The sequence below is a fragment of the Hyperoodon ampullatus genome (genome assembly GCF_949752795.1).
Source record: "Hyperoodon ampullatus genome assembly, chromosome: 1".
NCBI classification, from domain to species: Eukaryota; Metazoa; Chordata; class Mammalia; order Artiodactyla; family Ziphiidae; genus Hyperoodon; species Hyperoodon ampullatus.
The window spans coordinates 179,483,529-179,507,674 of record NC_136914.1 but is presented as its reverse complement, the minus strand read 5'-3'; the positions used below and the strand labels follow the sequence as shown (position 1 = coordinate 179,507,674).

At 40.7% G+C, this 24,146-nt stretch overlaps 1 protein-coding gene across 1 annotated transcript in view; it reads left to right on the top strand.

Moving 5' to 3' along the window:
* Positions 1 to 24,146, top strand: part of GRID1 (glutamate ionotropic receptor delta type subunit 1) — a gene marked incomplete at both ends in the record, with an annotated part of 680,272 nt that overhangs the window by 551,243 nt on the left and 104,883 nt on the right. The window contains 4 exons of the mRNA XM_079706722.1: positions 10,728 to 10,829; positions 12,284 to 12,481; positions 16,128 to 16,452; positions 17,627 to 17,765. Coding sequence (XP_079562848.1) covers positions 10,728 to 10,829; positions 12,284 to 12,481; positions 16,128 to 16,452; positions 17,627 to 17,765 — 764 coding nt within the window. The remainder of the gene's footprint in view (positions 1 to 10,727; positions 10,830 to 12,283; positions 12,482 to 16,127; positions 16,453 to 17,626; positions 17,766 to 24,146) is intronic.

The following is a 24,146-nucleotide window of genomic DNA, read 5'->3' as shown; positions in this document are numbered from 1 at the left end:
ACAGTATGGTGAAGCAATTGTACTCCAATAAAGATCTATTAAAAATTTTTTTAAAGATATTAACTATTAAGGATCTGCAGACTATGGGTTTTGGATCAAATCTAGCTTGTCATTTATTTTGTAAGTTAAATTTATCGGAATCAAGCCACACACACTCAATGAGTAGCTGACCCCAGAGACCATATGACCCAAGGAGCCTAAAATATGTACTGCCTGGTCCTTTATGGAAAACTTTGCTGACCCCTTGGACTAGTTCATTGATTTATTTGCTTATTCAACAAATACTTATTAAGTGCCTGCTGTATGCTAGAAATGTATCAGAGGTTGGGTATCGGATGGTGAGCTAATCAGAAAAACAGTGGAACAGATAGAAACAAAAAAAAATTTGTCATGGAGGTTGGTTTTAACAATTACAATATTTGAGAGCTATAAAGAAAATAACAAAGTTCTGAACTTAAGAATATTGAGTACTTAGGAAGAGTGAGCTTGACTTTATCAAGAGGATAAAGGTAAGACCTGCCAGATGAGAAAGAGCCAAACATGAAATGTGAAGGACAGAGATAAGAATTATCAGGAAAGTAAAGAGTGTATACAAAGTTCCCAAGGCAGGAAATATCTTGGCTTGAGAGAGTAATTGAAAGGCGATGCATTTTGGTGGAACTTAGTAAGCAAGATGGAAAGCATGGCAGGGGCTGAGGTAGAAGGGCAGGCCTGGGGCAGGTCTTGGAAAGTCTTATAAGCCATGAAAAGGATGCATGCCTTTAAATCCAAGTTTAACAGAAAATCACTTGAGAATTTTAAGAGAGTGAAATAAAACAATTTTTATTGAAAAAGGAAAGGAAAGGGACTTCCCTGGTGGCACAGTGGATAAGACTCCACGTTTCCATTGGAGGGGGCCAGGTTTGATCCCTGGTCAGGGAACTAGATCCCACATGCATGCTGCAACTAAGAGTTTGCATGCCACAACTAAGGAGCCCTCCTGCCGCAGCTAAGACCCGATGCAACCAAATAAATAATATTTTTTTTAAAAAAAAGGAAAGGAAAGACAATTCTGGCTGCTGAGTGGGGATTAGATAGCAAGTGGATAAGAGGCATTGAGAGATAGGTAAAGCAGCTCATAAAGATTCTAGGCCAGAAATCATGGTGGCATGATCGAGAAATATGCTTCTCAAATTTTTCTGTGCCCACACGTGACCTGGGAATCTTGTTAAAATGCAGACAGTGACTCAAGAGACATGGGATAGAGCCAAGATTCTTTGATTTAAACAGATTTCCAGGAAATGTGATGTCTTGGTCCACAGACCACACTTTGTGCAATGAGAGTCTAGAGGTAAAGACATAAAAAGTGGGTTTTTTTTAAATGCCTTTTGAATCATTCATTTTACCAACATTTTCCCATGACTAGAAGTATTAAAAGTAAGTATACAAAACAAAATCATGCAAAAGAGAAAATCCAGCCCAGGCACTCTCAACCATTATAAATAAATCAGAAGTGAGTGAGAAAGCCGTTTACAGAGCTTCAGATATGGGACGTATCCTGGGGGTTAGAGTTTGAGAAAAACATGAAATTTCAGCACAGTTAATGAGAAAGTGCCCAGGGGATGATAAATTTTATTAATTTTTCTAATAAAATTTTATTGAGAGAATCAAAATGAAGAAAAGAGAGTCCCTGCTTTTAGAGATAGAGTATATTTGTGAATAATAGACATGCAATTTTAATATATCATGAAAAGCATTTCCACAGGATCAAGGCTGGCATGCTAGGGATTGGGATCACCAACGGGAGACGTACTCTTGGTGAAAGGTGCAAGGAAGCATCTCTAGAATGATCTTCAAAGGATGACTCAGAGTCAGTAAACAAAGGACAAGGAGAGTGTAAAATGAAATAAGCATAAAAAAATTGGATCATACTATATATAATGTTATGTAATCTATTTTTTCTCCCACACAAACCCACAAACCAAGGAACCATTTGAAAGTAAAACTGCCCTTATGTTCTTCCTAAACATTTATAAAGATGAATTCAATTCTTCTAGATAGATAAATGATTTCTTGGCCACTTGATATCCATCTAGCTCTAACTAGTTCAGGCACAATTACATGAGTGTCCTAACACCGCTCATCATGTTATTTTGGGAATCCTCCCCTCTTACCATCCTTGCCAAAAGGTCATAGTTGGGTCACATGACAGGTTAGTGCCACTAGCCCACCTCTCTAGCACATGGCTCCACCCTTTCCAAACCATTATCAAGATGTGCATGTGTGTATAAAACAAGTCAGGGTTATTTAGATGCAATTATCTGCAATAAATTCACTGGTTTAGGTGTACAGTGTGGTCAGCTCTGGCAAATGTAAATGGTAGTATAATCACAAGTACACTCAAAATATAGAACACTTCCATTACCCCCAAATAGCCTTCCTTTTACTTTGCATTTGATACCCTCCTCCCATTCCTGGCTGCAGGCCACCACTGCTCTATCTTCAGGACCTAGGATAATGCCTTTTCAAATAAGTCATATAAATGGGATCATAAAGTCTGTGGTCTTTTGTGTCTGGCTTCATTCCCTTGGTGTAATGTTTTTGAGCTTTATCCGTGCTGTTGCCTGTGTCTGTAGCTTGTTGCTTTTTATTGCTGAGTAGTATTCCATTGTATAAGTGTACCCCACTTTGTTTATCCATTCACCAGTCACCATGGTTGACATGTGAGTGTTTCCACTTTGGGGCTGTTATGAATAAAGCTTCTATGAACAGCCACATCCTGATCTTTGTGTTGGACTTATTTTATATTTTCCTTACATAAATAACTAGAAGTGGAATTGTTGGAAGGAATGCTCAGTGTATGTTTAACTTTCTAGGAAATTGCCAAACTGTCTTCCAGGTGGCTGCACCTTTTGCATTCCAGATCCTCATCAGCACTCAGTAACATCAACCTTTGATTCTAGTCATTCTAGTGAGGTATAGTGGATGTCCATGTGGTCTTGTTTTGCATTTCCATGATGACTCATGATGTTGAGTTTTCATATGCATATTTTCCATTCATATATATTTTTTGGAAAAATAAGTTCTTTCTCTATTTCTAAAAATTGAGTTGTTTGCCTTCCTGTAATTGAGTTGTAAGGTTTCTTCACATATGTCAGACACAAGTCCTATGTCGGATATACAGTATCTGATATTGTCCCATAACTTCTGGATGCTCTGTTATTTTTCTTTCTTGTACTCCACCCAGTGGAGGCTTGGTGGAAAGAGCTGATGAGTGTGTGTGGCCCCCCCTTGGGGCCTCCCTTGAGTCTGGGCTCCCAGGGAGCCTCACTGTCATGCTGGCCTACACATGGCCTTTAAGAATTTCGTAAAATTTCAGTTTTTTTCTTCTTATCCACTCATATAACTACCACCTCTTTTGTCCCATTTTCTGCCAAAGATGAAATATTTCTTATGTGCTGTCTCTCCTTGGAGGGACTTCTCATCCTTTGACATTCAGTTCACTAGAGGGTCTTAGGACCACAGGTTTCTCAGAGGATAATTTTTAAAGTATAGTTCTGTTGATGCTCTGACTTTTTGTTTATTTGTTTGTTTGTTACAATGAGAACAACATCATCTTGCTTTCTGTATCTTAAGCAGAAATGGAACTGCCTCCATTCTCCCTGTGAATGTGATGGAAGAATTTCATTGCTGGCACCACTAGAGTCAGTCATTGTGGGCCCAGGGAGCCCTCTGTGCTCCCAGAGGGCTCCCTGGGCCCACACTTTCAGAGAGGAGAGGCTAGAGTTTGGGCCTGTCTGTGGCCCCCATCATGAATGACCTGGTTGCCAGGATCAAGGGCACTTCTAGTTTTCCTCGTCCTCCTCTGTAATACCACTGGGGGAGTATCTTTCTCTCATCCTTGCTAAAGGTTTTTCATGAAGCCCCCATATGTGATATCTCTCCAGCCTATTTCACTTTTCTTTCACTTTCTAAGGGCTCTTCCCTTTGGACATTTAACCTAAGTTCTGCTGGGGCTTGTTTTCAGAAAGTACAACTTTCACCAAATGCTTAATTCCCTGTGCAAATGCTCCTGGGCTGAGAGTTTCAGTTGTCCCATGTCTCAGAGTGAGTCCCCTCCCCTCTCCTATAGAGCACATCTGGAGCCTCAAGAGTGGTCCTGGCCCCTTTCTCCGTAGATATATCTAATCTGACGGTCATCTCCTGTGGTTCATACTCTACAAGGCCTGCCCTTAGTAACCCTGATATACTGGAATTCCCAGAATGAATTCTCAAAGTAGGCCTTCCTTCAGGAACCCTGGCTACAAATATTAATATCCTATCCTCAGATGCTTGCACTCTGCTTCCAAGATGCCCTGTTTGTGTCTAAGCATGTTGTCCTTGCATTTAATCAAAGTTTAAAATGTGCATCTCCTGACTGAAATCAGTGCTGGCTGAATCCCCCAGTGCACGCTGATTCAAGATGCGGGTTCCCCCTTCACCCCACCCCCACCCAAGGCTCTGATTTTTTTGAAACATACACCAGACAGTTTTGTTTTCCAATAAAAATGGACCAAGGAATAAAAGCTAATAGAGGGCTTATTATTTCAGAAAATCCCATGTACTGACATGATGATAAACCCATGTGCCCTCATACTGAATCCTGTATGCCAGCCGAAGATGTCTGCACTCGGCTGATGGCAATCACTGGTCAGTGAGGATACAGCTCAGATGGAGCTCCAACTATGGCTGTTAGATCTGACTGGCGTGGTAATAAAAACTTCACTTCCAGCCTCCAGTGCTCTCTTGAGGAACAAGCTTACCAGCAAAGTATTGCTCACTCAGTTGCGAAATGTGACGATAGAGGTTATTGGTCTATTGTCTTGTTGGATATAGCTAAGTATAAGATTTGGGGGTAAGCAAACCTACCTTCCTTCTTCCCTTCCTCTTTCCTCCCAAGGAATTGGCAAGGCTCAATGTATGAATCTGGTCATATTCTGGGCTGCACAGCAGTTGGATTGCCTCTTCTCTCCTTCCCTGCTCCTCCCCCGCCATGAAAAGAGAACCAGCACTTTATGACACCTCTATAATTAGACGACAGACCACAAAGCCCAATCTTCCAAAGGAGGTCTGTCCCATTTAGGGTTAATAGTCCTGTATTTAATAAGGACAGGCCACAAAGTCCCAAACCCCTACATCTCACAACTCAAACGCAAACATGAAGAACCCCGTGACTGACTCAGGAAATGTTTTCCTGAGACCAATGGTTTATGAAATTTATTCTCCAGTTGGCTGATTTCTAGAACAGTTGTTTGTCATCATCAGATTTTGAAACCATTTATCCCCTTTCAAGTGATGATTGTGCTGTAACCTCTGGCTCCATCCACGCTTCCGGTCTGGGTAGAGCAGATCTTGGCAATGAATGAAAATCATAGCTGTCTTATCAAATAGCAGCAGTTCTCATTTTGTTTAACAGTGCTGGAAATTAGTTTTTCAGGCACTGATCTTGACAGGTCAGCTGTCAAAAGTGGGTTTCTGTGGCCATAAATTCATTGATCCCATAAACAAAATTCTGTCTGGAAAATACAAGAGGAAGTCAGACTGGATGCACTTATGTACAAATGAAATGGCCTGCAGCTGTATGACTAAGTGTCAGGACTTCTTTGGGTGAAAGGTTTTTCTGGCTTCCCATTTATCAAGCCTATCAGCCTCATTTGGCTTTTATTATCTGAAATTTTTTCTCCAGCATTCCGATCCGGGAGCCCCAGCTGTCCTCAGGAGGGAGGCAGAACACAGTCTCTCCTAATCTTGATGGGCAGCAAGTTTGGGAATCCACTTAAAGGCTTTATTTTATTTTTTAAAAATTCCACTTCAGTCTTTTAAACAAAAGATTTTGTTTGAAAAGGATTGTGACTTTCTCTGCTCTGGTCTTACATATTGGGTGCTCAGAGGGATGGCCTCACTCAAATGAAGGTTTACCACTCTGGTCTTCAGATTTGGACAAGAGCCAAGGCTTTGTGGAAATAGGGAGATTCACTCAGCCTAGGGCACTTGGCTTCAGGCTGATGTGAGGGAATAATACACTTTCCTGCCCAACTCGAAGGCTCCCAGATCCTGGAACATGGTTACTTTGATGTGTTTGAAGACAGAATTTTGGTTTCTCTTTGAAGTATTTTTTCTTTCTTTGTTAGAGTACAGGATGCCTGAAGGCCAGGGAGAGAGAAGTGAGTATTGAAAAACAATAAACTAAAAAACCTTTAAGCCCTAAGTACTTTCAGACAAAAGAAATAGGAATAATAATAACAGCTCGAAGGAATTTTTTTTCTTTCTCTCATGAAGTTGCACTTTGATTTAAATGACTTTGCCTTAGGATGGTCTGAATAGTAACTAATAAGATTTGATGCCACCCGCCCTTCTTCCTTAGTGGAGGAAGACTGCCTGTCTTCATGGAGCTGGGCCCCAGGAGGGGCCACTGCCCTGTCTCCAAACCCAAACAGGCTCATGGGGCCCTACACAGTCTTGGAGGTGTCTTAGAATGTGAGATGCTGTCCTGGAAGACCTTGCAATGTGCCTCTTCTAGGAGATGGGCACGTCGGCCATAGCTCCTTGCAACTAGAGAACTGATGTATTCAGTATTAAGTTCTGACTCTTAGACTGGTCTTGACCTACCGATAGATAATTTGACTCTGCTTCCTTCCATTCAGCCCTCAATCATACAAGTGCATGTGACAGGATTTTGCTTTATCACCCGTGCTAGCTATTTTTATCAAAAGCGTATTTTCCTTTTTGTGAAAGTAATGACAAACCTGTTAAAAACATAGGAAAGCATAAAAAAGTAATCATGGTTATTCATAATTCTACCCCCAAGATAAATCTAAATATTACATTTATACACATTTCCTCCCGTTTTAACCACTGCCTTTAAAAAAAGACATAATTAAGGTCGCATTGTACACACCTTTTAATATCTCGATTCTTTACTTTGTGATTATTATTGAAGTTATTTTATTACATGTTATTTCAAAACTGTTTTCTCCTTTGAACAGCCCCTCAACATGGTAGGCAGGGAAGGTATTTTTATTCCATTTTATAGATAGGAAAATCGAATCTCAGTGAAGTTAAATTTATTCAGAAATATTTGTTGCCTCTTGTGGTTTAAGTACTGTGCTGTAAAGTGTGCTTAGGTCACTCAGGTAAGTGGTGGAAACACACCTAGAACATAGATATATTGGCTCATAAACATATGCTAATTTTTTTAAGGATATATATATATATATATATATTTTTTTTTTTTTTTTTTTTTTTTTTTTTGCGGTACGTGAGCCTCCCACTGTTGTGGCCTCTCCCGCTGCAGAGCACAGGCTCCGGACGCGCAGGCTCAGTGGCCATGGCTCACGGGCCCAGCCGCTCCGCGGCATGTGGGATCTTCCCGGACCGGGGCACGAACCCGCGTCCCCTGCATCGGCAGGCGGACTCTCAACCACTGCGCCACCAGGGAAGCCCAGCATATGCTAATTTAATACCTCCAAGTTCCCAAACTATACCAGTAATAGGGAGCTGATCGTCTAGAGGAGTAATGGCATTCAAGGCACGGTTAGAAACTCTGAGATGGGAATAAGAAAGGCAAGGTCCCATCCAAGTGCCCAAGGCTCTAGACAGTTTATAAAGACAGGGTTTGGATCCCAGGGAACAGGGGTAAGAAACCCAAATAGCACAGCGGAATCACAGAGTTAGGTCTAGAGTGGAAGACACTGAAGATCATTTCTACTGCAGCTTTGTATCAATGGTGGAGATTGAACTAAACATTTCATTGGTTGGGAGGAATGTATCATACTAATCATACCAATGTAACATCTTAACAACAGGGGAAACTGGGTGTGGGGTATATGGACGGTCTCTGCATAACCCCTGCGACTTTTCTGTGAATCTAAAACTACCCTAAAGTAAGAGCTAATTTTTTTGAGAAATTGAGTAAGAGTTTTTTACCAGACCCAGCCAGAGAGAAATGGCATTCCAGGGAGAAGAAACTGGATGTAGAGTCAGGAGGGAACACCATGCGCTTGAGAAAGGTGAGGAATTTGGTGGGGTTGGAGTGAACTGAAGCTGACAGTCAAGGTTGGGTCTCGATCAGGAAGGCCTTTTCATTTAGGCCAAGTTTAAAAGTGTTAGCCTTTATTCTTTAAGAAATAGGAAGTAATTAGAAATTTTTAATTAACATAGTTTGTATTTGAGTTTATGATAAACATCAGCACAATGGAGGAGGGCTGTTAAGAGAGAGAGGTTGGGGTAACAGTGGGGAGACTGTTGCAGTACTTTGGGGCAGAGGCGCTGCTGCCTTGAGCCAGGCAGTGGGCTAGAAGCAGAGGATGGTGAGGACAGGGATGGGGAGGCAGAGCATTTCTCACAACTGAGCTAAAACCCTAGAAGGACAGGGCTTTATCCCAACTGTTTTTCCTGCTTCCATTCCCATGACTGATTACAATCCCAATAGAAAGACAGGTAAAGCCGGTTGATCAATGCCAAGCAGAGCCTCATTCCAGGTGCTCATCCAAACCAGGGCAGCACAAAGTCGAGATGCCCCTTCACCAGTGCCAAGGAGGTTGGGCAGCAGGTGTTATGAATTCAAGTCCTGGTACAGAGCAGAATATCCAGTCCCTGGAGCTGACATGTCATCTTTGCTTCCATTATGACTCTGTAAGTCATTGAGGTAGTAAAGGGGACCTTCATAACACCACCCAACCCAGGGGGTATGGCAGATCACACATAGAGTTAAGCAGCCCTGATGCCTGGGCTAAACAGTTATGGGGATGAGATGCAGGCTGCCCAGATACACACGATGAGTCCCCCGAGTCTGATATCGAAGGGTCCAAAGAATGCAGGGAGTCAACACCTTGACTCCGTTTGTCTGAGTTTGTCTTTTCCCTTTGACCAGCATTTGAATCCGGCTGCAGGAATTGATCCCGAGTCCCAGGGCTATTTCCTGAGACCCCATAGGGAAATAGCCATGAAGTTTTCTTCTCACTATACCAGTTCCAAGAGTGTGGCATCTTTGATGTCCTTGAACAGGACTTTGGATAGATCTTAACTTTGTTCTTCACTGCAGTGCCCCTCAAATGAATGAGTGGTGGCTGTGGGGAGTTCCCAGAGTATGTGACTGTGCTCTTAACTAAGTGATTTATTCATCACTTCCAGGCATCCTATTATCTAGGGTGAAGTGGGTTTTAGCTTGTATCATGTTGGAAGTGATGGCAGGAGGTTCCAGGTTCCTTTAAACTGGTTCTAGAACCACATATCTCATTCTGATGTTCCTGCTTTAGGCCTCAGGGTTCTAGTATCTTCCAGGTAGAGGGCCCCACAGATTCTGGAACTGTGGCCTCATAGTCAAGGCTCAGGGTCCGTAAGCGGCACTATTGGTGGCTCCTTTGGGGCACCTGGTGGCACTTTTCCACAGAGGGGTAATTCTTTTGCTCAGCCTAACTAGGGGTCTTGTGGGTTTTCCCTGACGAAGGGTAGGTGCTACTGTGACAGTCTGAATTTTAACCCCTTGGTACTGAACTGATGGTCCATGGATCAGCAACAGCAGCACATGGGAGTTTGTTAGGAATAATCTCAGATCCCAGAATCAGAAAGTGCATGCAGAATCCCTGGGTGATTTGTCTGCATATTAGGGTTTGAAGATCACTGCTTTCATCTGTAGCAGTGGTTCACAATCCTGGCTGTGCATTAGAATCACCTGGGGAGCTAAACGATCCATATCCAGTCCGCTACTGACCAGTTAAATCAGACTCTCGGGCAGGGGGGCAGGCTTTAGTTGGTTTTAAAAGCCCTCTTAAGAGATTCTAATGTGCGGCTACATCAGAGGCCCAGTGACCTAGAAGAGCAGCGGTTTTCAACGAGGATCGCTGGGGAAGCATTAACACTCCTCATGTCCAAGTGCTGAGACCCTAACTATGTTGGCTTTAGATGGGGCCAATATCTGTATCTTTTTACATCTCACCAATTAATGATTGAGATTCACTGATCTGACAAAGGGTTCATCGTTGTTGCTCAGGCCCTGCAGGGATGCAGGGAAGGGAAGCAGTCCCAAGAGCATGTGTCTCCAGTTGTTTCTGAGCCAGGATAGGGTCTCCTTGACCATCTTAGATGGTCTTAAATGCATTTATTGGACAGATCCTGCAGGCTCAGGAGGATATGGCAGACCCAGAGCACATGTATTCTTAGCCTCTACCTGCCTATGAGGGAAAATTATGAAGTTTGCACTACAGTGAAGACAGTGAGCTCTTGGTCCTGTTTGCAACTGGCATCAGGGTGTAAGACAACTGTAAACTTGGGTCTTTGTTACCTGTTTCACTTTTGATCTCATCCTGCTCTGGTGATGGAAGCAGTGATCTCAAGGACCTTCTGGCCTGGGCAAGTCAAAGGAGTATTAAAGAAAGAGGGCACTTTGTGCGAGACACATTGACATGGCCTCAGTAGGTGGACAATAAAATTGGACATAAATGTTCATTCCAGAAACAAGTTCCTACCAATTGGTTTCATTTCAAGGATGAGGCAAGTCCTCAAGATCCAGATGAGCTGCCGGAGGAAGTGGAGCTCTATGTGTCACACCTTTATTCTTTCTAAGCTTGTAAGATGCCTCTAGCTCTCTGGGAAACTCCTAGGGCTGTTATCCACCTATCTGCCTGATTCAGGAGCCCAGTTTAGGAGTCAATTCCTAAGGTTTGCACAGGTGCCCATTCTGTCCCTCACACTCTCTTTTTCCTTCACAGCTGGCGACGTGGGACTCGGAGAAGGGCCTGAATGGCAGCCTGCAGGAGAGGCCCATGGGCAGTCGCCTCCAAGGACTGACTCTCAAAGTGGTGACTGTCTTGGTAGGATCATGGGCATATGGGGGAGGTCTGCCATTCAGGCTTTGAGTCAGAGGCTTCTCTCTGTTTGGCTTGATGCTGGGTTTAGAGAGAAGGGGATCTTAAGTAGTGGCTTGAGCTTTCATAAGGCCTTTCACTCAAACAATTTTATGAATAGTGAAGGAAGAGTGAGACTGGAGATTCTGCCCCAAGCCTCTGAGACGTTCCATGGGAGGTCACTGGACTGCTCTAGAGAAGGAAAACTAATCCAGATCCAGTGCTGAGCTCCAGAGCGGGCATAACAACTCTACTTGTTCTTGGATGTAAATGATCTTGACCTACTGGTGGTCCTTAGGAGAGCTTTGCTGGTAGCTAGAGTCCCCAGAAGGATGTTGGGAGGACATCCGTCCAGACCCCAATACCACTGATGGGCCCATGTGACACAAAGTTCATAATGAAGACCATTTGTTGCAATTTCTCTGCATGGTTGTCCTGGAATCAGAGACTTTTACATATTTCAGATACCTTAGAAGCATCTTCCTTTCCATTTCTTTCTTCATCTCTTTAGAACTGTAGGAGACATTTTAGATTTATCTCTTATTAGCTGGTCAGACATGGTCCAAACATTCCCCTCTGTCCCAGCAGCACTGGCGTCTCTTGGCTCTAGAAGTCTTTGGCAGCCGCGTTTCCGCATTCCCCATATGCCCACCAGGAATAAACATTATACTTTATTTCCCCCAAAAATTAAATTAATGAGATGTAGTCTCTGGGGCTGTTGTCAAAAGGCTCCTTCTTGTTCAGTTTCACAGGGTGGTGGTGGGGAAGCCTGAGGTGTTTTCCAGATGATCACGTGCCCTACAAGAGCACATGTGACACAGCACAAAATGTGTGAATGTGCACATGGCCTGGCTTTGGACTTTCAGACCATGGGGTTTAATACTATCCTGTCCTTGACGTGCAGTATGGCCTTGTCCTGTGATTCAGCATCCATTTTCTAGTACAATCTGATAGATGTATTACTGTCTTCCCTCAATCCAGTATCACAGAGCTCTGTTGTCACTTAATATCCTGGATGAGAGGTATCCACATTTCTTATGTGGGTCCTGAAGAATCATGGCATTTCCAAAGGACAGAGTCCTCAATGCTGTAAATGAAGGAATGAAAACAAGCCATGCTCTTCTGGGAGATGGGGCTCTGGGCCGAGTCTGAGATGACACAGGACAAATAAATCTGTTCCTCCATCAGTATGCTGGTTGGAGGTATTTTCCTGTGCCCTGTATCCTGAGTGTCCACAAACTGCTTTAGAAAAGGGCAGAGAGGTTCAGACTCCAGGCCTAAATTGGCTAAATACAATGCACATGTCCACAAACGTTCTGAAATTATGGTTCATCGGATTGGTCTCTCTAATAATACCCTGGAAAGATGTGTGTTAATGAACCTGTGATTTAGTTGAAGAACATTCATTTTGTTGTCCTCAGGAAGAGCCTTTTGTGATGGTGGCTGAGAACATCCTTGGACAGCCCAAGCGCTACAAAGGGTTCTCCATCGATGTCCTGGATGCACTGGCCAAGGCTCTGGGCTTCAAATACGAGATTTACCAGGCCCCCGATGGCAGGTACGGTCACCAGCTCCATAACACCTCCTGGAACGGGATGATCGGGGAGCTCATCAGCAAGGTAGGTCCCAAACGCAGGTCCATGGGGAGGGATACGCCAGTCTGCCTCTGGGGTGATGTCTAAATTGGGCCCATTATGAAGTTGGAACCATGGGACCAGCTAGACAGACCACAGTTACCACTCTCCACGCACTAAGAACCTCTTTTCCTCCACCCCCCTCCTCCCTGCTATACCCATTTTTGCTCTTTTATTTTCTAATTCCCTGGCACTTTGTGTTTTCCTTCTGTGCCCATTGCTCTCATTCCTTTGAAACGTGTCCACTGTGCCTGTTCTGTAATCCACACTTCATGAAATCCACTCCCACATTTGGGCTGCAGTAGGAACCCAATTCTCGCGAGGGGTGGTTCGGGGGGGACTGGTGCATGCTTATTCTCTTCTTCAAGGCCCACAAGTGGGCGTGTATATCGTGTGTGTCCACATGCATGTGTGTAGGTGAATGAGTGTGTGGGTGTGTCTGCATTGCTACGTATAAGTGATACGGCATTCCCCAGCTCCTCAGATTAATTTCAAATCATTAATCTTCCTCCTTCCTGTAGAACCTGGGTCCTCATTTAGATTCATGGCGTGAGGCCAATTTGCTGTGTCCCCATCCTTGACCCTTCCGTCTTGTGACCTCTAGGTCATTTCCTGACAACCATTTACATTGGTGGATCTGCTCAAGCCCTCCCGCTCCAGTATTACTGTTGCCATCAATCTTGATGTTTCTGACATCCCTACGGAGCACCCTGGGCTTCGAGTGCTTTGACCCCCTTCACCTCCAGTGACCTTTGAGGACCTGCCCCCATGCATCCTGTTAGCGTCTTGCATGTCACCGTCACTGTCCCAATCCATGACTAAATCCTGTCGTCCTTCTGACTCTTTCTGGCCTTTGTTCCTAAAACACAGGTCATCTGCTTTATAACCCATGAATGCAGACACGAGGCTAGTATTCTCTCCGGTTTCTCCTAAGCTTAAAAAACAAACAAACAAACAAAACACACACAACAACTTTATTGTGGAAAAAGTGATATATCAAATTCACCCATTTCAGATGTATCATTCAGTGATTTCTAGGAAATCTAGTGAATTGTGCAGTCTTCACCATATCTAGTTTTACAGTACTTCCATCACCCCAATGAGATCCCTCATATTCACTTACAGTTAATTCCATTCTCAACCCCAGCCGGAGGCAACCTTTAATCTACTTTCTAGCTCTATAGATTTGCTTTTGCAAACATTTACTGTAAACGGAGTCATACCATATGTGGTCTTTTGTGTCTGGCCCTTTTCACTTGGCACATGTATTTGAGGTTCATTCTTCTCTAAGATTGCTGTGCCCTTCTGATACTGCATCCTTTCCTGGTGCATCCTCTGTGGTCATCCAGATAAACCCCTGTTCCCTTCATCCTGTATGATTCTCCTAAATTATTCTTGATTTCTTGTTACATTGAAACCCTGACCTGGTTCTATTATCTACCCTCTGACTCTGACATCCAGCTTGCTGTATGCAGTTAGAGGAGAAAATCACAAATTTGTCCAGATGGATGTATGAACAATGTGTGGCCTCCCAACTCAACTGGGCCTTCAGGACAGTTCCTTAACATGTCCTTTATTGGGCCCCTTGGCTACGTTCCTTAGAGACTGTTTCAAAACTTTATCTTTCTCCTCAAGCAACCTAATAATCTTCTATCTTAAATTAGAAAACAAAGTGCTCTTATTTTAGGGAAAGAAATGGAGACATCTGGGCATGAGATTCTACTTCAACTTCCTATGAAGTTCATATCTGCAGACACGTGCCCTCGCCTCCAGTTTCGGGGTAGGGGGAGTGTTTTCCCTCCTGTTACAGCTCACCCCTCCACCAGCATCACGAGTCAACTCTCTTGTTGCGCCTCTGGACCTGGTTTCATAAATTAGTTTCCCTCCATCCTATGTTGTTAACCTATCCTCATCCCCTAGATTTCTTTCTCTGTCATTAAATATGCTCCAGACTTAAACAAAACAAAACCAAAACAGACAAACAAATAAACCAGAAAACCTCCCTGGATCATGGGTTTCTGAGAAGAGAAGCAAGAACCAGAGATGCAAATGTGGCAAGTCTGAGATCTCTGACACGGCCACCTCCACCATTTTTTCTCTTTACTCTAGATATGTTGTTGGATTTCACAGTTTAGAAGTCAGTATATTTGCCCATCTAGCCCGCATATTGGACCTGATAAAATCCTTCTATATAGTTTTCCCCAATTTGAATATGTAGTTTGGATCAGCTGTCACAACTGGTCATTCTAAAATAAACCTAGTTCTGACGATGCCTCCTACTTGAGAGACCCCAGAGCCAAGATAGAGATGATCACTGTACATTTTAATGCTCTTATGTTAACATCCACCTAGGCATAAGGATCCTAGTCTCCACCAGTCTTGGCAGCTTTAACCTCACAATCTAGTTCCATCTTAATGGGGTCTTGGGTGCCCGACTAGCTCAGTTAGTAGAGCATGAGACTATTAATGGGTCTTTGTCTATTTTTTAAAGGCATTTTAAATTTATTTATTTTATTTATTTATTTTTGGCTGCTTTGGATCTTTGTTGCTGCTCGTGGGCTTTGTCTAGTTGTGCGAGCGGGGGCTACTCTTTGTTGTGGTGCACGGGCTTCTCATTGTGGTGGCTTCTCTTGTTGCAGAGCACGGACTCTAGGCACCTGGGCTTCAGGAGTTGTGGCTTGCGGGCTCTAAAGCACAGGCTCAGTAGTTGTGGCACATAGGCTTAGTTGCTCCGTGGCATGTGGGATCTTCCCGGACCAGGGCTCAAACCCGTGTCCCCTGCATTGGCAGGCAGATTCTTAACCACTGCGCCACCAGGGAAGCCCTCTTTGTCTATTTTTAAATTAAGCTCATCTTGGAAAGCAAAAGTCTTGGGAGGTACTTTTGAGGTCTCAGCACAGGATGCCCAGAGAGCCCCTTCACAGCATGGCTTTACTAAAGGACAAAGCAGCCCATATGTCTGAGAAGCCATGAGTTAAGGCAGGCAGAAGATCAAAGGAAGTGGATGACCCCTTTTTTCTTGGAGAATGTTATTCTCTGACATAGAGTCTGCATATAAAACAATCTAGGCCTGATACACTAATGAGATTCAAGGTAGTTGTATACTCACCATATAACTTCTAAAGTATTTTAGAAAAGAGAGATACCTGTGTGGGCTAATGGCATTTGGAGAGGTTTGACGGAAAAATGGAGTGTCCCTGTGGCCTTGAAGTATAGCAAGGATGTAGATAAGGCCAGAAGAAGATAGAAGGGAGTTGGGGCGGGGATGGGGGTGGGTGGTAAGAGGGAAATACCAGCAAAAGAAAGGAGATAGTTCACTAAGGAGACTGTTAAGAAAGTGAAGAAAAACTGTAATTCACACAAGAATGAAGATGGTTATAGACTCTTTCCTCCAGAAGTGGTTTCCAGGAGTTTTTAGGGTTTGGGAGAGAAATTTGTAAGGTGAAAGAGGTAATAACAGACACCTTAGTGCTGGATTTTCCTTACAACATTCAAAGTCATGAGGTGTCAACTCTCGAATCCGTTTCCTCTGAACTGAACAACCCAAAGGGCAGAGGACAGGCCTTGACCCAGGGTAGAACCTAGTGGTAAACTGAGGACTGCTGTCTGATGAGATGGGTTTGCCTTTCAGAGAGCGGACCTAGCCATCTCCGCCATCACCATCACCCCGGAGAGGGAGAGCGTGGTGGACTTCAGCAAGCGGTACATGGACTACTCGGTGGGCATCCTCATCAAGAAGCCCGAGGAGAAAATCAGCATCTTCTCCCTTTTTGCTCCTTTTGATTTTGCCGTGTGGGCCTGCATTGCAGCAGCCATCCCTGTGGTTGGCGTGCTGATATTTGTGTTGAACCGGATACAGGCCGTGAGGGCTCAGAGTGCTGCCCAGCCCCGGCCATCTGCTTCTGCCACCTTAAACAGTGCCATCTGGATCGTCTACGGAGCCTTCGTACAGCAAGGTACCCTCCTGGTTTCTCAATGTTGGAAGAGCCCCAGGGGCTTGGAGGAACGCATTTTGCCAAAGTCATTTTAAATGCAATTTTATTTAATCTCTAAGGTAGTCCTAATATCATGCTGCTCCCAGTTTCTCTGAGTAATACCAGATAGGAACTAAATGAAATGACAACACGGAACTTAACTTCAAGTCCTGATTTTCCACTTTAGATAAAATTAACCTCGGAGTTCTGCTTTGCACTTCCCTTGCCTCCCACATTAGATTGATTGTTATGCAGACAGGGTTGTCAGAAACTCTATCTTGTTTAAATTTGAAGTCTTAATGGGATAAAAAATCAAAATTGTTTTGCAATCATCTAAGCGGTACTCCAGCCATTCTTGAGATATAAAGTCTCCTGTCTCTGAGAAGTCTGGATAGCACTTGGGGAGTTACAGGATTGTGCAGTTTTGACTGGAAACAACAAATTGCAAATTTCCTAATGTGAGTCCTAGCCTTATTTGCACCATGGCAAATGTATGTATCACTTGCTTGAGAGGTTATATAAGAATAGTCAGTGAGGAGTTTTCTTCTGCTACCACCTAAGGGAACAAGGAGAAACAATTGGCCTCAAAGAGGCAGCTTCTGACTACAAGTCACACGCAGTGATTTCTGAAAATCATAGGAAAAATAAAGGTCATCTAGTGAGGGCTGAGTAATAATAAAAGTGATATGGTGCATCTCATTTCTTAAAAGAAAGCCAGGAAATTCTCCAGGTAGGAGGTAATTTTACATTTACAGAATTCCTGAGACTGTTCCATGTGAATTTAAAATGGAAAGGGACATTACATAGGGTTGCAGCCCTGAAAGTTCTCAACACAGTGAGGTAGAATCTTCTAACTAGAAGATTTTGATATTCAGAACTCTACTGTTGGCATTTTGACAAACATCCTGTCACTAAAAATGCCAATCCTAGCTTTTCCGTATTTTGTGGTCTGCCATCCCTTTCCAAGATTGGTGGTCCTAGCACTTTTTCCCCAGAATTGTCAGAGCCCACCATAACCAGCCGGCAGTCACTTTCCTGATCCCCAGCTCACCACCAGGGGTGGTTCCCTATGCCTGGCCGCAGGGCAGAGAATTTCTCTGGAGATGCAAGCAAGAGCAGAAGCCCAGGACCAATCCCCTTTGCGTGCCTCCTGCAGGTGGTGAATCCTCAGCGAACTCCATGGCCATGCGAATCGTGATGGGCAGTTGGTGGCTCTTCACCCTCATTGTGTGCTCCTCCTACACAGCCAATCTTGCTGCCTTCCTCACAGTGTCCAGGATGGATAACCCCATAAGGTAAGATCCATTACTCCTTCCAGAAGGCTGTAAAGAGAGGATGCAAACCTAGCCAGGGCAGCCTGGTGTCAAGGATGCAGAGAAGGACTTAGATTCCAGATCTGCAATTCGATGACAGTAATCTTTAATGCATGAGGAGCATCACTCCTGTTGTATTTTATTTCATGCACAATTAAATAATGTATAAATTCATTAAATATTTCTTTGAACATTTAAATTCTGCTTATAAGACTAATAAATCAAAACATTAAAAATTAACAAATTAAAAGTCCTCAGACTTTCAATATTGATTACAAACTTATCTAATCAAAAGTTTTAAACATTTAATTAAAATTAATTAAAACCACAAGTCTAATATATTTTTCCAATCTTCAAATATCTAAAAATTATTTTTAAAAACATGCCAGTTATCACAGTGATTAGAAAATTTATGTCACTTACAGTTACAAAATTGTAAAATTATTGAAACCAAGGACTAAAAATGTTTCATTTTAACCAAAATGTTAAAAATATGGCATAAAAGAATTAGTTCAACATAGTGAAATAACTTGGAAATGCCTTTGCTTTATAGTCAGATTCTCACATACTGTGTGAATTACAAAAGAGCTTGGACAAAGTGAATGTCTGTTGGATATGTCATCGCTGAACTGACCAAAGGCAAAGATCTAGTCCATACTTCCTTGGGTGCAATACCCTCTTCAGTATCACCTCTTACTTGATCCCTGATTATGGTTTTCTGTGTCCCTGCCTTCAGTAATTTCTCCTTTAATTCATCATACTTACTATCATCATATTGATTCTTTTGATCCATAGCCCTATAATCAAGTCATCCATACTCAACCAGCTTCTATAGCTCCCAACTGCCTATTTGAAAGAGGTCAGATTCTTGATTAGGATTCAAAATTCAGAATGACATTATCTAGTCTTTATTTTAATTGACATTTTATTGAGATAATTAGAGATTCACATGCAATTATCATTAGTAATGCAGAGAGATCTCAAAATATCTTTTAACAAGTTTGCCCCAATGGTAACATTTTGCAAAACCAGGATATTAATGTTGATACAATTGACTGATTCTATTCAGATTTCTCATTTGTACTTGCCCTCATTTCTATGTGTGTGTGTGTGTGTGTGCATTTGATTCTACACAATCTTATCGTATGTGTAGATTTGTATTGTTCTTTTATAACCACACTCACCTCCTTTGCACTTCTTCCCCTCCAGTCCTGTTCTTAACACCTGGAAAACACTAATGTGTGCTCCATCTCTAAAATTTTGTTGTTTCAAATATGTTAAATAAATTGAATCACACTTTGGGGATTGACTTTTTCTTTCAGTATAATTCTCTGGAGATTCATTCAAATTGTTATGTGTATTAATAGTTCATTGCTTCTTTTTGCTTGGTAGAAGCCAATATAGCACAGTTTATTTAACAATCCACCTATTGAAGGACATCTGGGTTGTTTCCAGTTTTGGGCAATTATGAATAAAGCCACTGTGAACATTTGTGCGTAGGTTTGTGTGAACATGTTTTTATTAATATGTGATACATACCCAGGAATGTAATTGCTGCATCTGTGGTAATAGCATGTTGTTTTATTAAAAAAGAATCAAACTGCTTTCTAGTGACTGTACCATTTTACATTACTAGTAATGTAGGAATGATCCAGTTTCTTTGCCTCTTTGCCAATATTTAGTGTTGTCACTGTTTTTTATTTTACTATTCTGATAGGCATGGTGAGATAGCGCATTGTGGTTTTGTGTTTCCCTAACGACTAATTATATTGAATACCTTTTCATGTGCTTATTTCTATCTGTGTATTCTCTTTGGTGAAATACCTTTTCATGTGTTCTGCCCATTTTCTCACTGGATTGTTAATGTTGAGTTTTGAAAGTTCTTTATATATTTTAGACACTGGTTTCTTGCCAGATGTGTGGTTTGCAAATATTTTCCCCCACTCTGAAGTTTGTTTTATCAACCTCTTATCAAGGTCTTTCACAAAGAAGAGTTTTTAATTCTTATGAGGTCTAATTTATAAATTTATTCTATTGTGGATCATGCTTTCGGTATCAAGTCTAACTCTTTGCCTAGCCCTAGACCCTGAAGAGAATCTGGGATTGTTTGTTTGTTTGTTTGCTTGTTTTTCTAAAAGTTTTTTAGTTTTACATTTTACATTTTGGTCCACAATCAGTTTTGAGTTAATTTTTGTATAAGGTGTGAAGTTTGAGTTCTCTCTTTTTTTTTTTTTTTTGGCTACGGATGTCCAATTGCTATAGCACCACTTATTAATTTAATTACTATTTAAGTTTGTCCGAAATCAGTTGAACATATTTATGTGGGTCTATTTCTGGGTTCTCTATTCATTCCATTGATCTATGTGCTGATTCCTTTGCCAATAGCACACTGTCTTGATTACTGTGGCTGCAGAGTAAGCCTTAATACTGAGCATAGTGATTCCTCCCATTTTATTGTTCTTTGTCAAGATTGTTTTAACTATTCTGGGGCCTGCATTTCCCATACAAATTTTAGAATAAGTTTGTCTATGGCTATATAAAAAAATTCTGTGGTTTTGATAGGAATTGCATTAATTATAGTTATAATTGCTTTAAGCCAAAAGATCATGATTTGCTGAGAATATTTATCATGAGTGGGTACTGGATTTTGCCAAATGCTTTTTTGACATTACTTGCCATAATTATATGCTTTTTCTTCTTTAACTTATTAATATGGTAGATTAAATTGATTGTTTTTTCAAATGTATATCTTGAATGAATCTCACTTTGTCATGGTCTATGATTCTTTTCATATATTGTTGAATTCTGTTTGCTGATATTCTGGTTGAGGATTTTTGCATCTAAACTTAGAAGAAATATTGGTTTGTACTTTTATTTGTAGCGTCTTTGTCTGGTTTTGATATCAGGGTACCACTGGCCTCATAAAGTGATTTAGGAAATCATCTTCTATTTTTTGGAAGAGATTATGTAAAATTGCTGTTAATTCATCTTTAAGTGTTTGGCATTATTCTCCAGGGAAACCATCCAGGCATGGAGATTTCATATTTTTGGAGCTTTTAAATTGTGAATTAAATTTTTCATAGCTATAGGGCAATTCATATTGTCTATTTCATCAAGTCTAGTTGGTTTATAGTGTTGTTCATGTTTTCATTTACTTGTTGATCTTCTGCCTTGTTCTATCAATTACTGAAAGTGGGATATTGAAGTCTCCAACTATTTTTGTAGACCTGCCTCTTTCTCCCTTCAATTTTATCAGTTTCTCTTCATTTGTTACATGTGTATATGTTTATAATTATAATTGTTATATATTCTTATTGATGGCTGTTTTATCATTATATAATGTTCTTTGTTTCTCATAAAATTTTTGTCTTTTTCTGATCATTAGCATAGCCACTTCAGTTCTCTTTTGATTATTGTTTGTACAGAATATTTTTTCTATCCTTTTATATCATTTCAATCTATCTGTCTCTATCTAAAGCGAGTAGCTTCTACACAGCAAATAGTTGAATTGTGGTTTTTAATTCAATCTACCAATGTCTACATTTTAATCAGAAAGTTTAATCCGTTTATATTTAATGTAATTAGTGATAAAGAAGACTTCACTTCTGCCATTTTGCTATTCATTTTATATATGTCTTACATCTTTTTTGTTGTTCATTTTCTCCATTACTGCCTATTTTGTGTTAAGTAGATATGTTTTGCATACCATTTTAATTACCTTATTGTTTCTTTTACTATATATTTTTTGAGTTATATTCTTAGTGGTTAGCCTAGGCATTACAATTAATATCTTAGTTTATAGCAATTTAACTTGGATTAATACTACCTTATTTTAATAGTGTACAAAAACTTTGCTCCTATATTATTCTGGTCCACTGCACCCCTGCCCCAACAACTTATTTTTGAAGCTGTCTGATCCCTTCCTTTTTAGGAGATAATTAGCTCTTTTTCCAATTTATTCAATGGATAGTCTTCTAAAGTTAGTTTTTAAATTGTTATTTTTTGGTATTTTACTTACTGAATAAACTTCGCTTTTTTTAAAAAACAAATTTACCTAGATATTAGAATATATTATTAAAATGCATGTTTGTTGTTTTTTTTTTTTGTTTTTAAAATTGTGGTAAAATATACATAACATAAATTTTATCATTTTAATCATTTTAAGTGTACAATTCAGTGTCATTAAGTATAATCACAGTGTTCTGCAAATATCACTACTATCTCTAGATCACATCATCTTGCAAATATATATACAATATTCTTTATTCCCCTCTTCCCCAAACCCTGGAAACCACCATTCTATTTTCTGTCTCTATAAATTTGACTCTCTAGGTACCTCATATAAGTGAAATAATACAGTTTTTGTCTTTTTATGACTGGTTTATTTCACTTAGCATGTCTTCAAGGTTCACCATTTTGTCATTGTGTCAGAATTTCCTTGCTTTTTAAGGATGAATAACATTTCATTGTATGTATATGCCACATTTTATTGATCTATTCATCTGTCCAGGAACATGGGTTGCTTCCATCTTTTGGCTATTATTTAATAATGCTGCTATAAATATAGGCATAAAAATAGCTGTTCAAGTCCCTGCTTTCAATATTTTTGTGTATATAGTCAGAAGTGGAATTGCTGGATCATATGGAAATTTTATGTTTAATAATTTTGAGGAACTACCTTACCATATTCCACAGTAGCTGCACCATTTCAAATTCCCACCAGCAAGACATAAGGATTCCAGTTTCTTTAAATCCTCACCAACGCTTGTTTTTGTTTGGGCTTTTTGTTTTTATTTTTGTAATAGCTATCCTAATGGGTATGAAGTGATCTCATTTTGGTTTTGATTTGCATTTCCCTCATGATTAGAGATGTTGAGCATATTTTCATGTGTTTATTTTCCATTTGCATACCTTCTTTATAGAAATTTCTATTCAAGTCCTTTGCCCACTTTTTTTTTTTTTTTTTTTTGCGTTACGCGGGCTTCTCACTGCTGTGGCCTCTCCCATTGCGGAGCACAGGCTCCTGGATGCGCAGGCTCAGCGGCCATGGCGCACGGACCCAGCCGCTCCGCGGCACGTGGGATCCTCCCAGACCGGGGCACGAACCCGCGTCCCCTGCATCGGCAGGCGGACTCTCAACCACTGCGCCACCAGGGAAGCCCAACCCACTTTTAATTGAATTGTTTTTGTTTGTTTCTTACTGATTTATAGGAGATTTTTATATTCTGGATATTAATCCCTTATGAGATATGTGATTTGCAAAAACTTTCTCCCATTCCATGGGTTGCCTTTTCTTTCTGTTGATAGTGTCCTTGGATGCAGAATTTTTTTTTTTTTAATTTTGATGAAGTCCAAATTATCTGTTTCTTTGTTGTTGTCATTGCCTTTGCTTTTGTTGTCATAACTAAGAAATCTTGACACCATTGTTGAAAACCATTTGACCACTTATGGGACAGTATTTCTGTGTTGTCTATTCTATTCCATTTGTTTGTATGTCTGTCATCATGCCAGTTCCTCACTGTTTTGATTACTGTGGCTTGTAGTACATTTTAAATTCAGAAGTTTGAGATCTCCAACTTTGTTCTTTATCAAGATTGTTTTGGCTATTTGGCGTCCCTTGAGATTCATATGAATTTTAGGGTGGATTTTTCTATTTCTGCAGAAAACATCATTGGAATTTTGATAGAGGTTGCATTGAATTTATAGGTTGCTTTAGGTAGTATTGACATCATAACAATATTAAGTCTTCCAATCCATGAATACAGGATTCATTCCATTTATTTGTGTTTTAAATTTTTTTTCCAAAATTTTTAGTTTTTGGTGTACATGCCTTTTGCCTTTTTGTTATTTTTCTTCAGTATTTTATTCTTTTTGATATTATTGTAATTGGAATTGTTTTTGTAATTTCCCTTTCAGACTGTTCATTGTGAATGTATAGAAATGCAGCTGGGTTTTGTGCATTGATTTTTGTATCCTGAAACATTGCTTAATTAATTTGTTAGTTCTAATAGTTTTGTGTGTGTGTTTTTGCATATGTGTCTGTCTAATTTTAGCATTTTCTACATATAAGGTCATGTTGTCTGACAACAGAGATACTTTTACTTCTTCCTTTCCAGTTTATTTCCAGTTATTTCTTTTTATTACCTAATTGTCTAACTATGATTTCTAGTACTATGTTGAGTACTACATGGTAAAAGAAGATATTCTTGTCTTGTTCCTAATTTTAGAGAAAATTCTTTCAGTCTTTCACCATTGAGTATGATGTTAGCTTTGGGTTTCTCAACCATTGTTACATTATGGTTGTTTCCTTTTATTCCTAGCCTGTTGAGTTTTTATTATGAAAGGGTGCTGGATTTTTTCAAA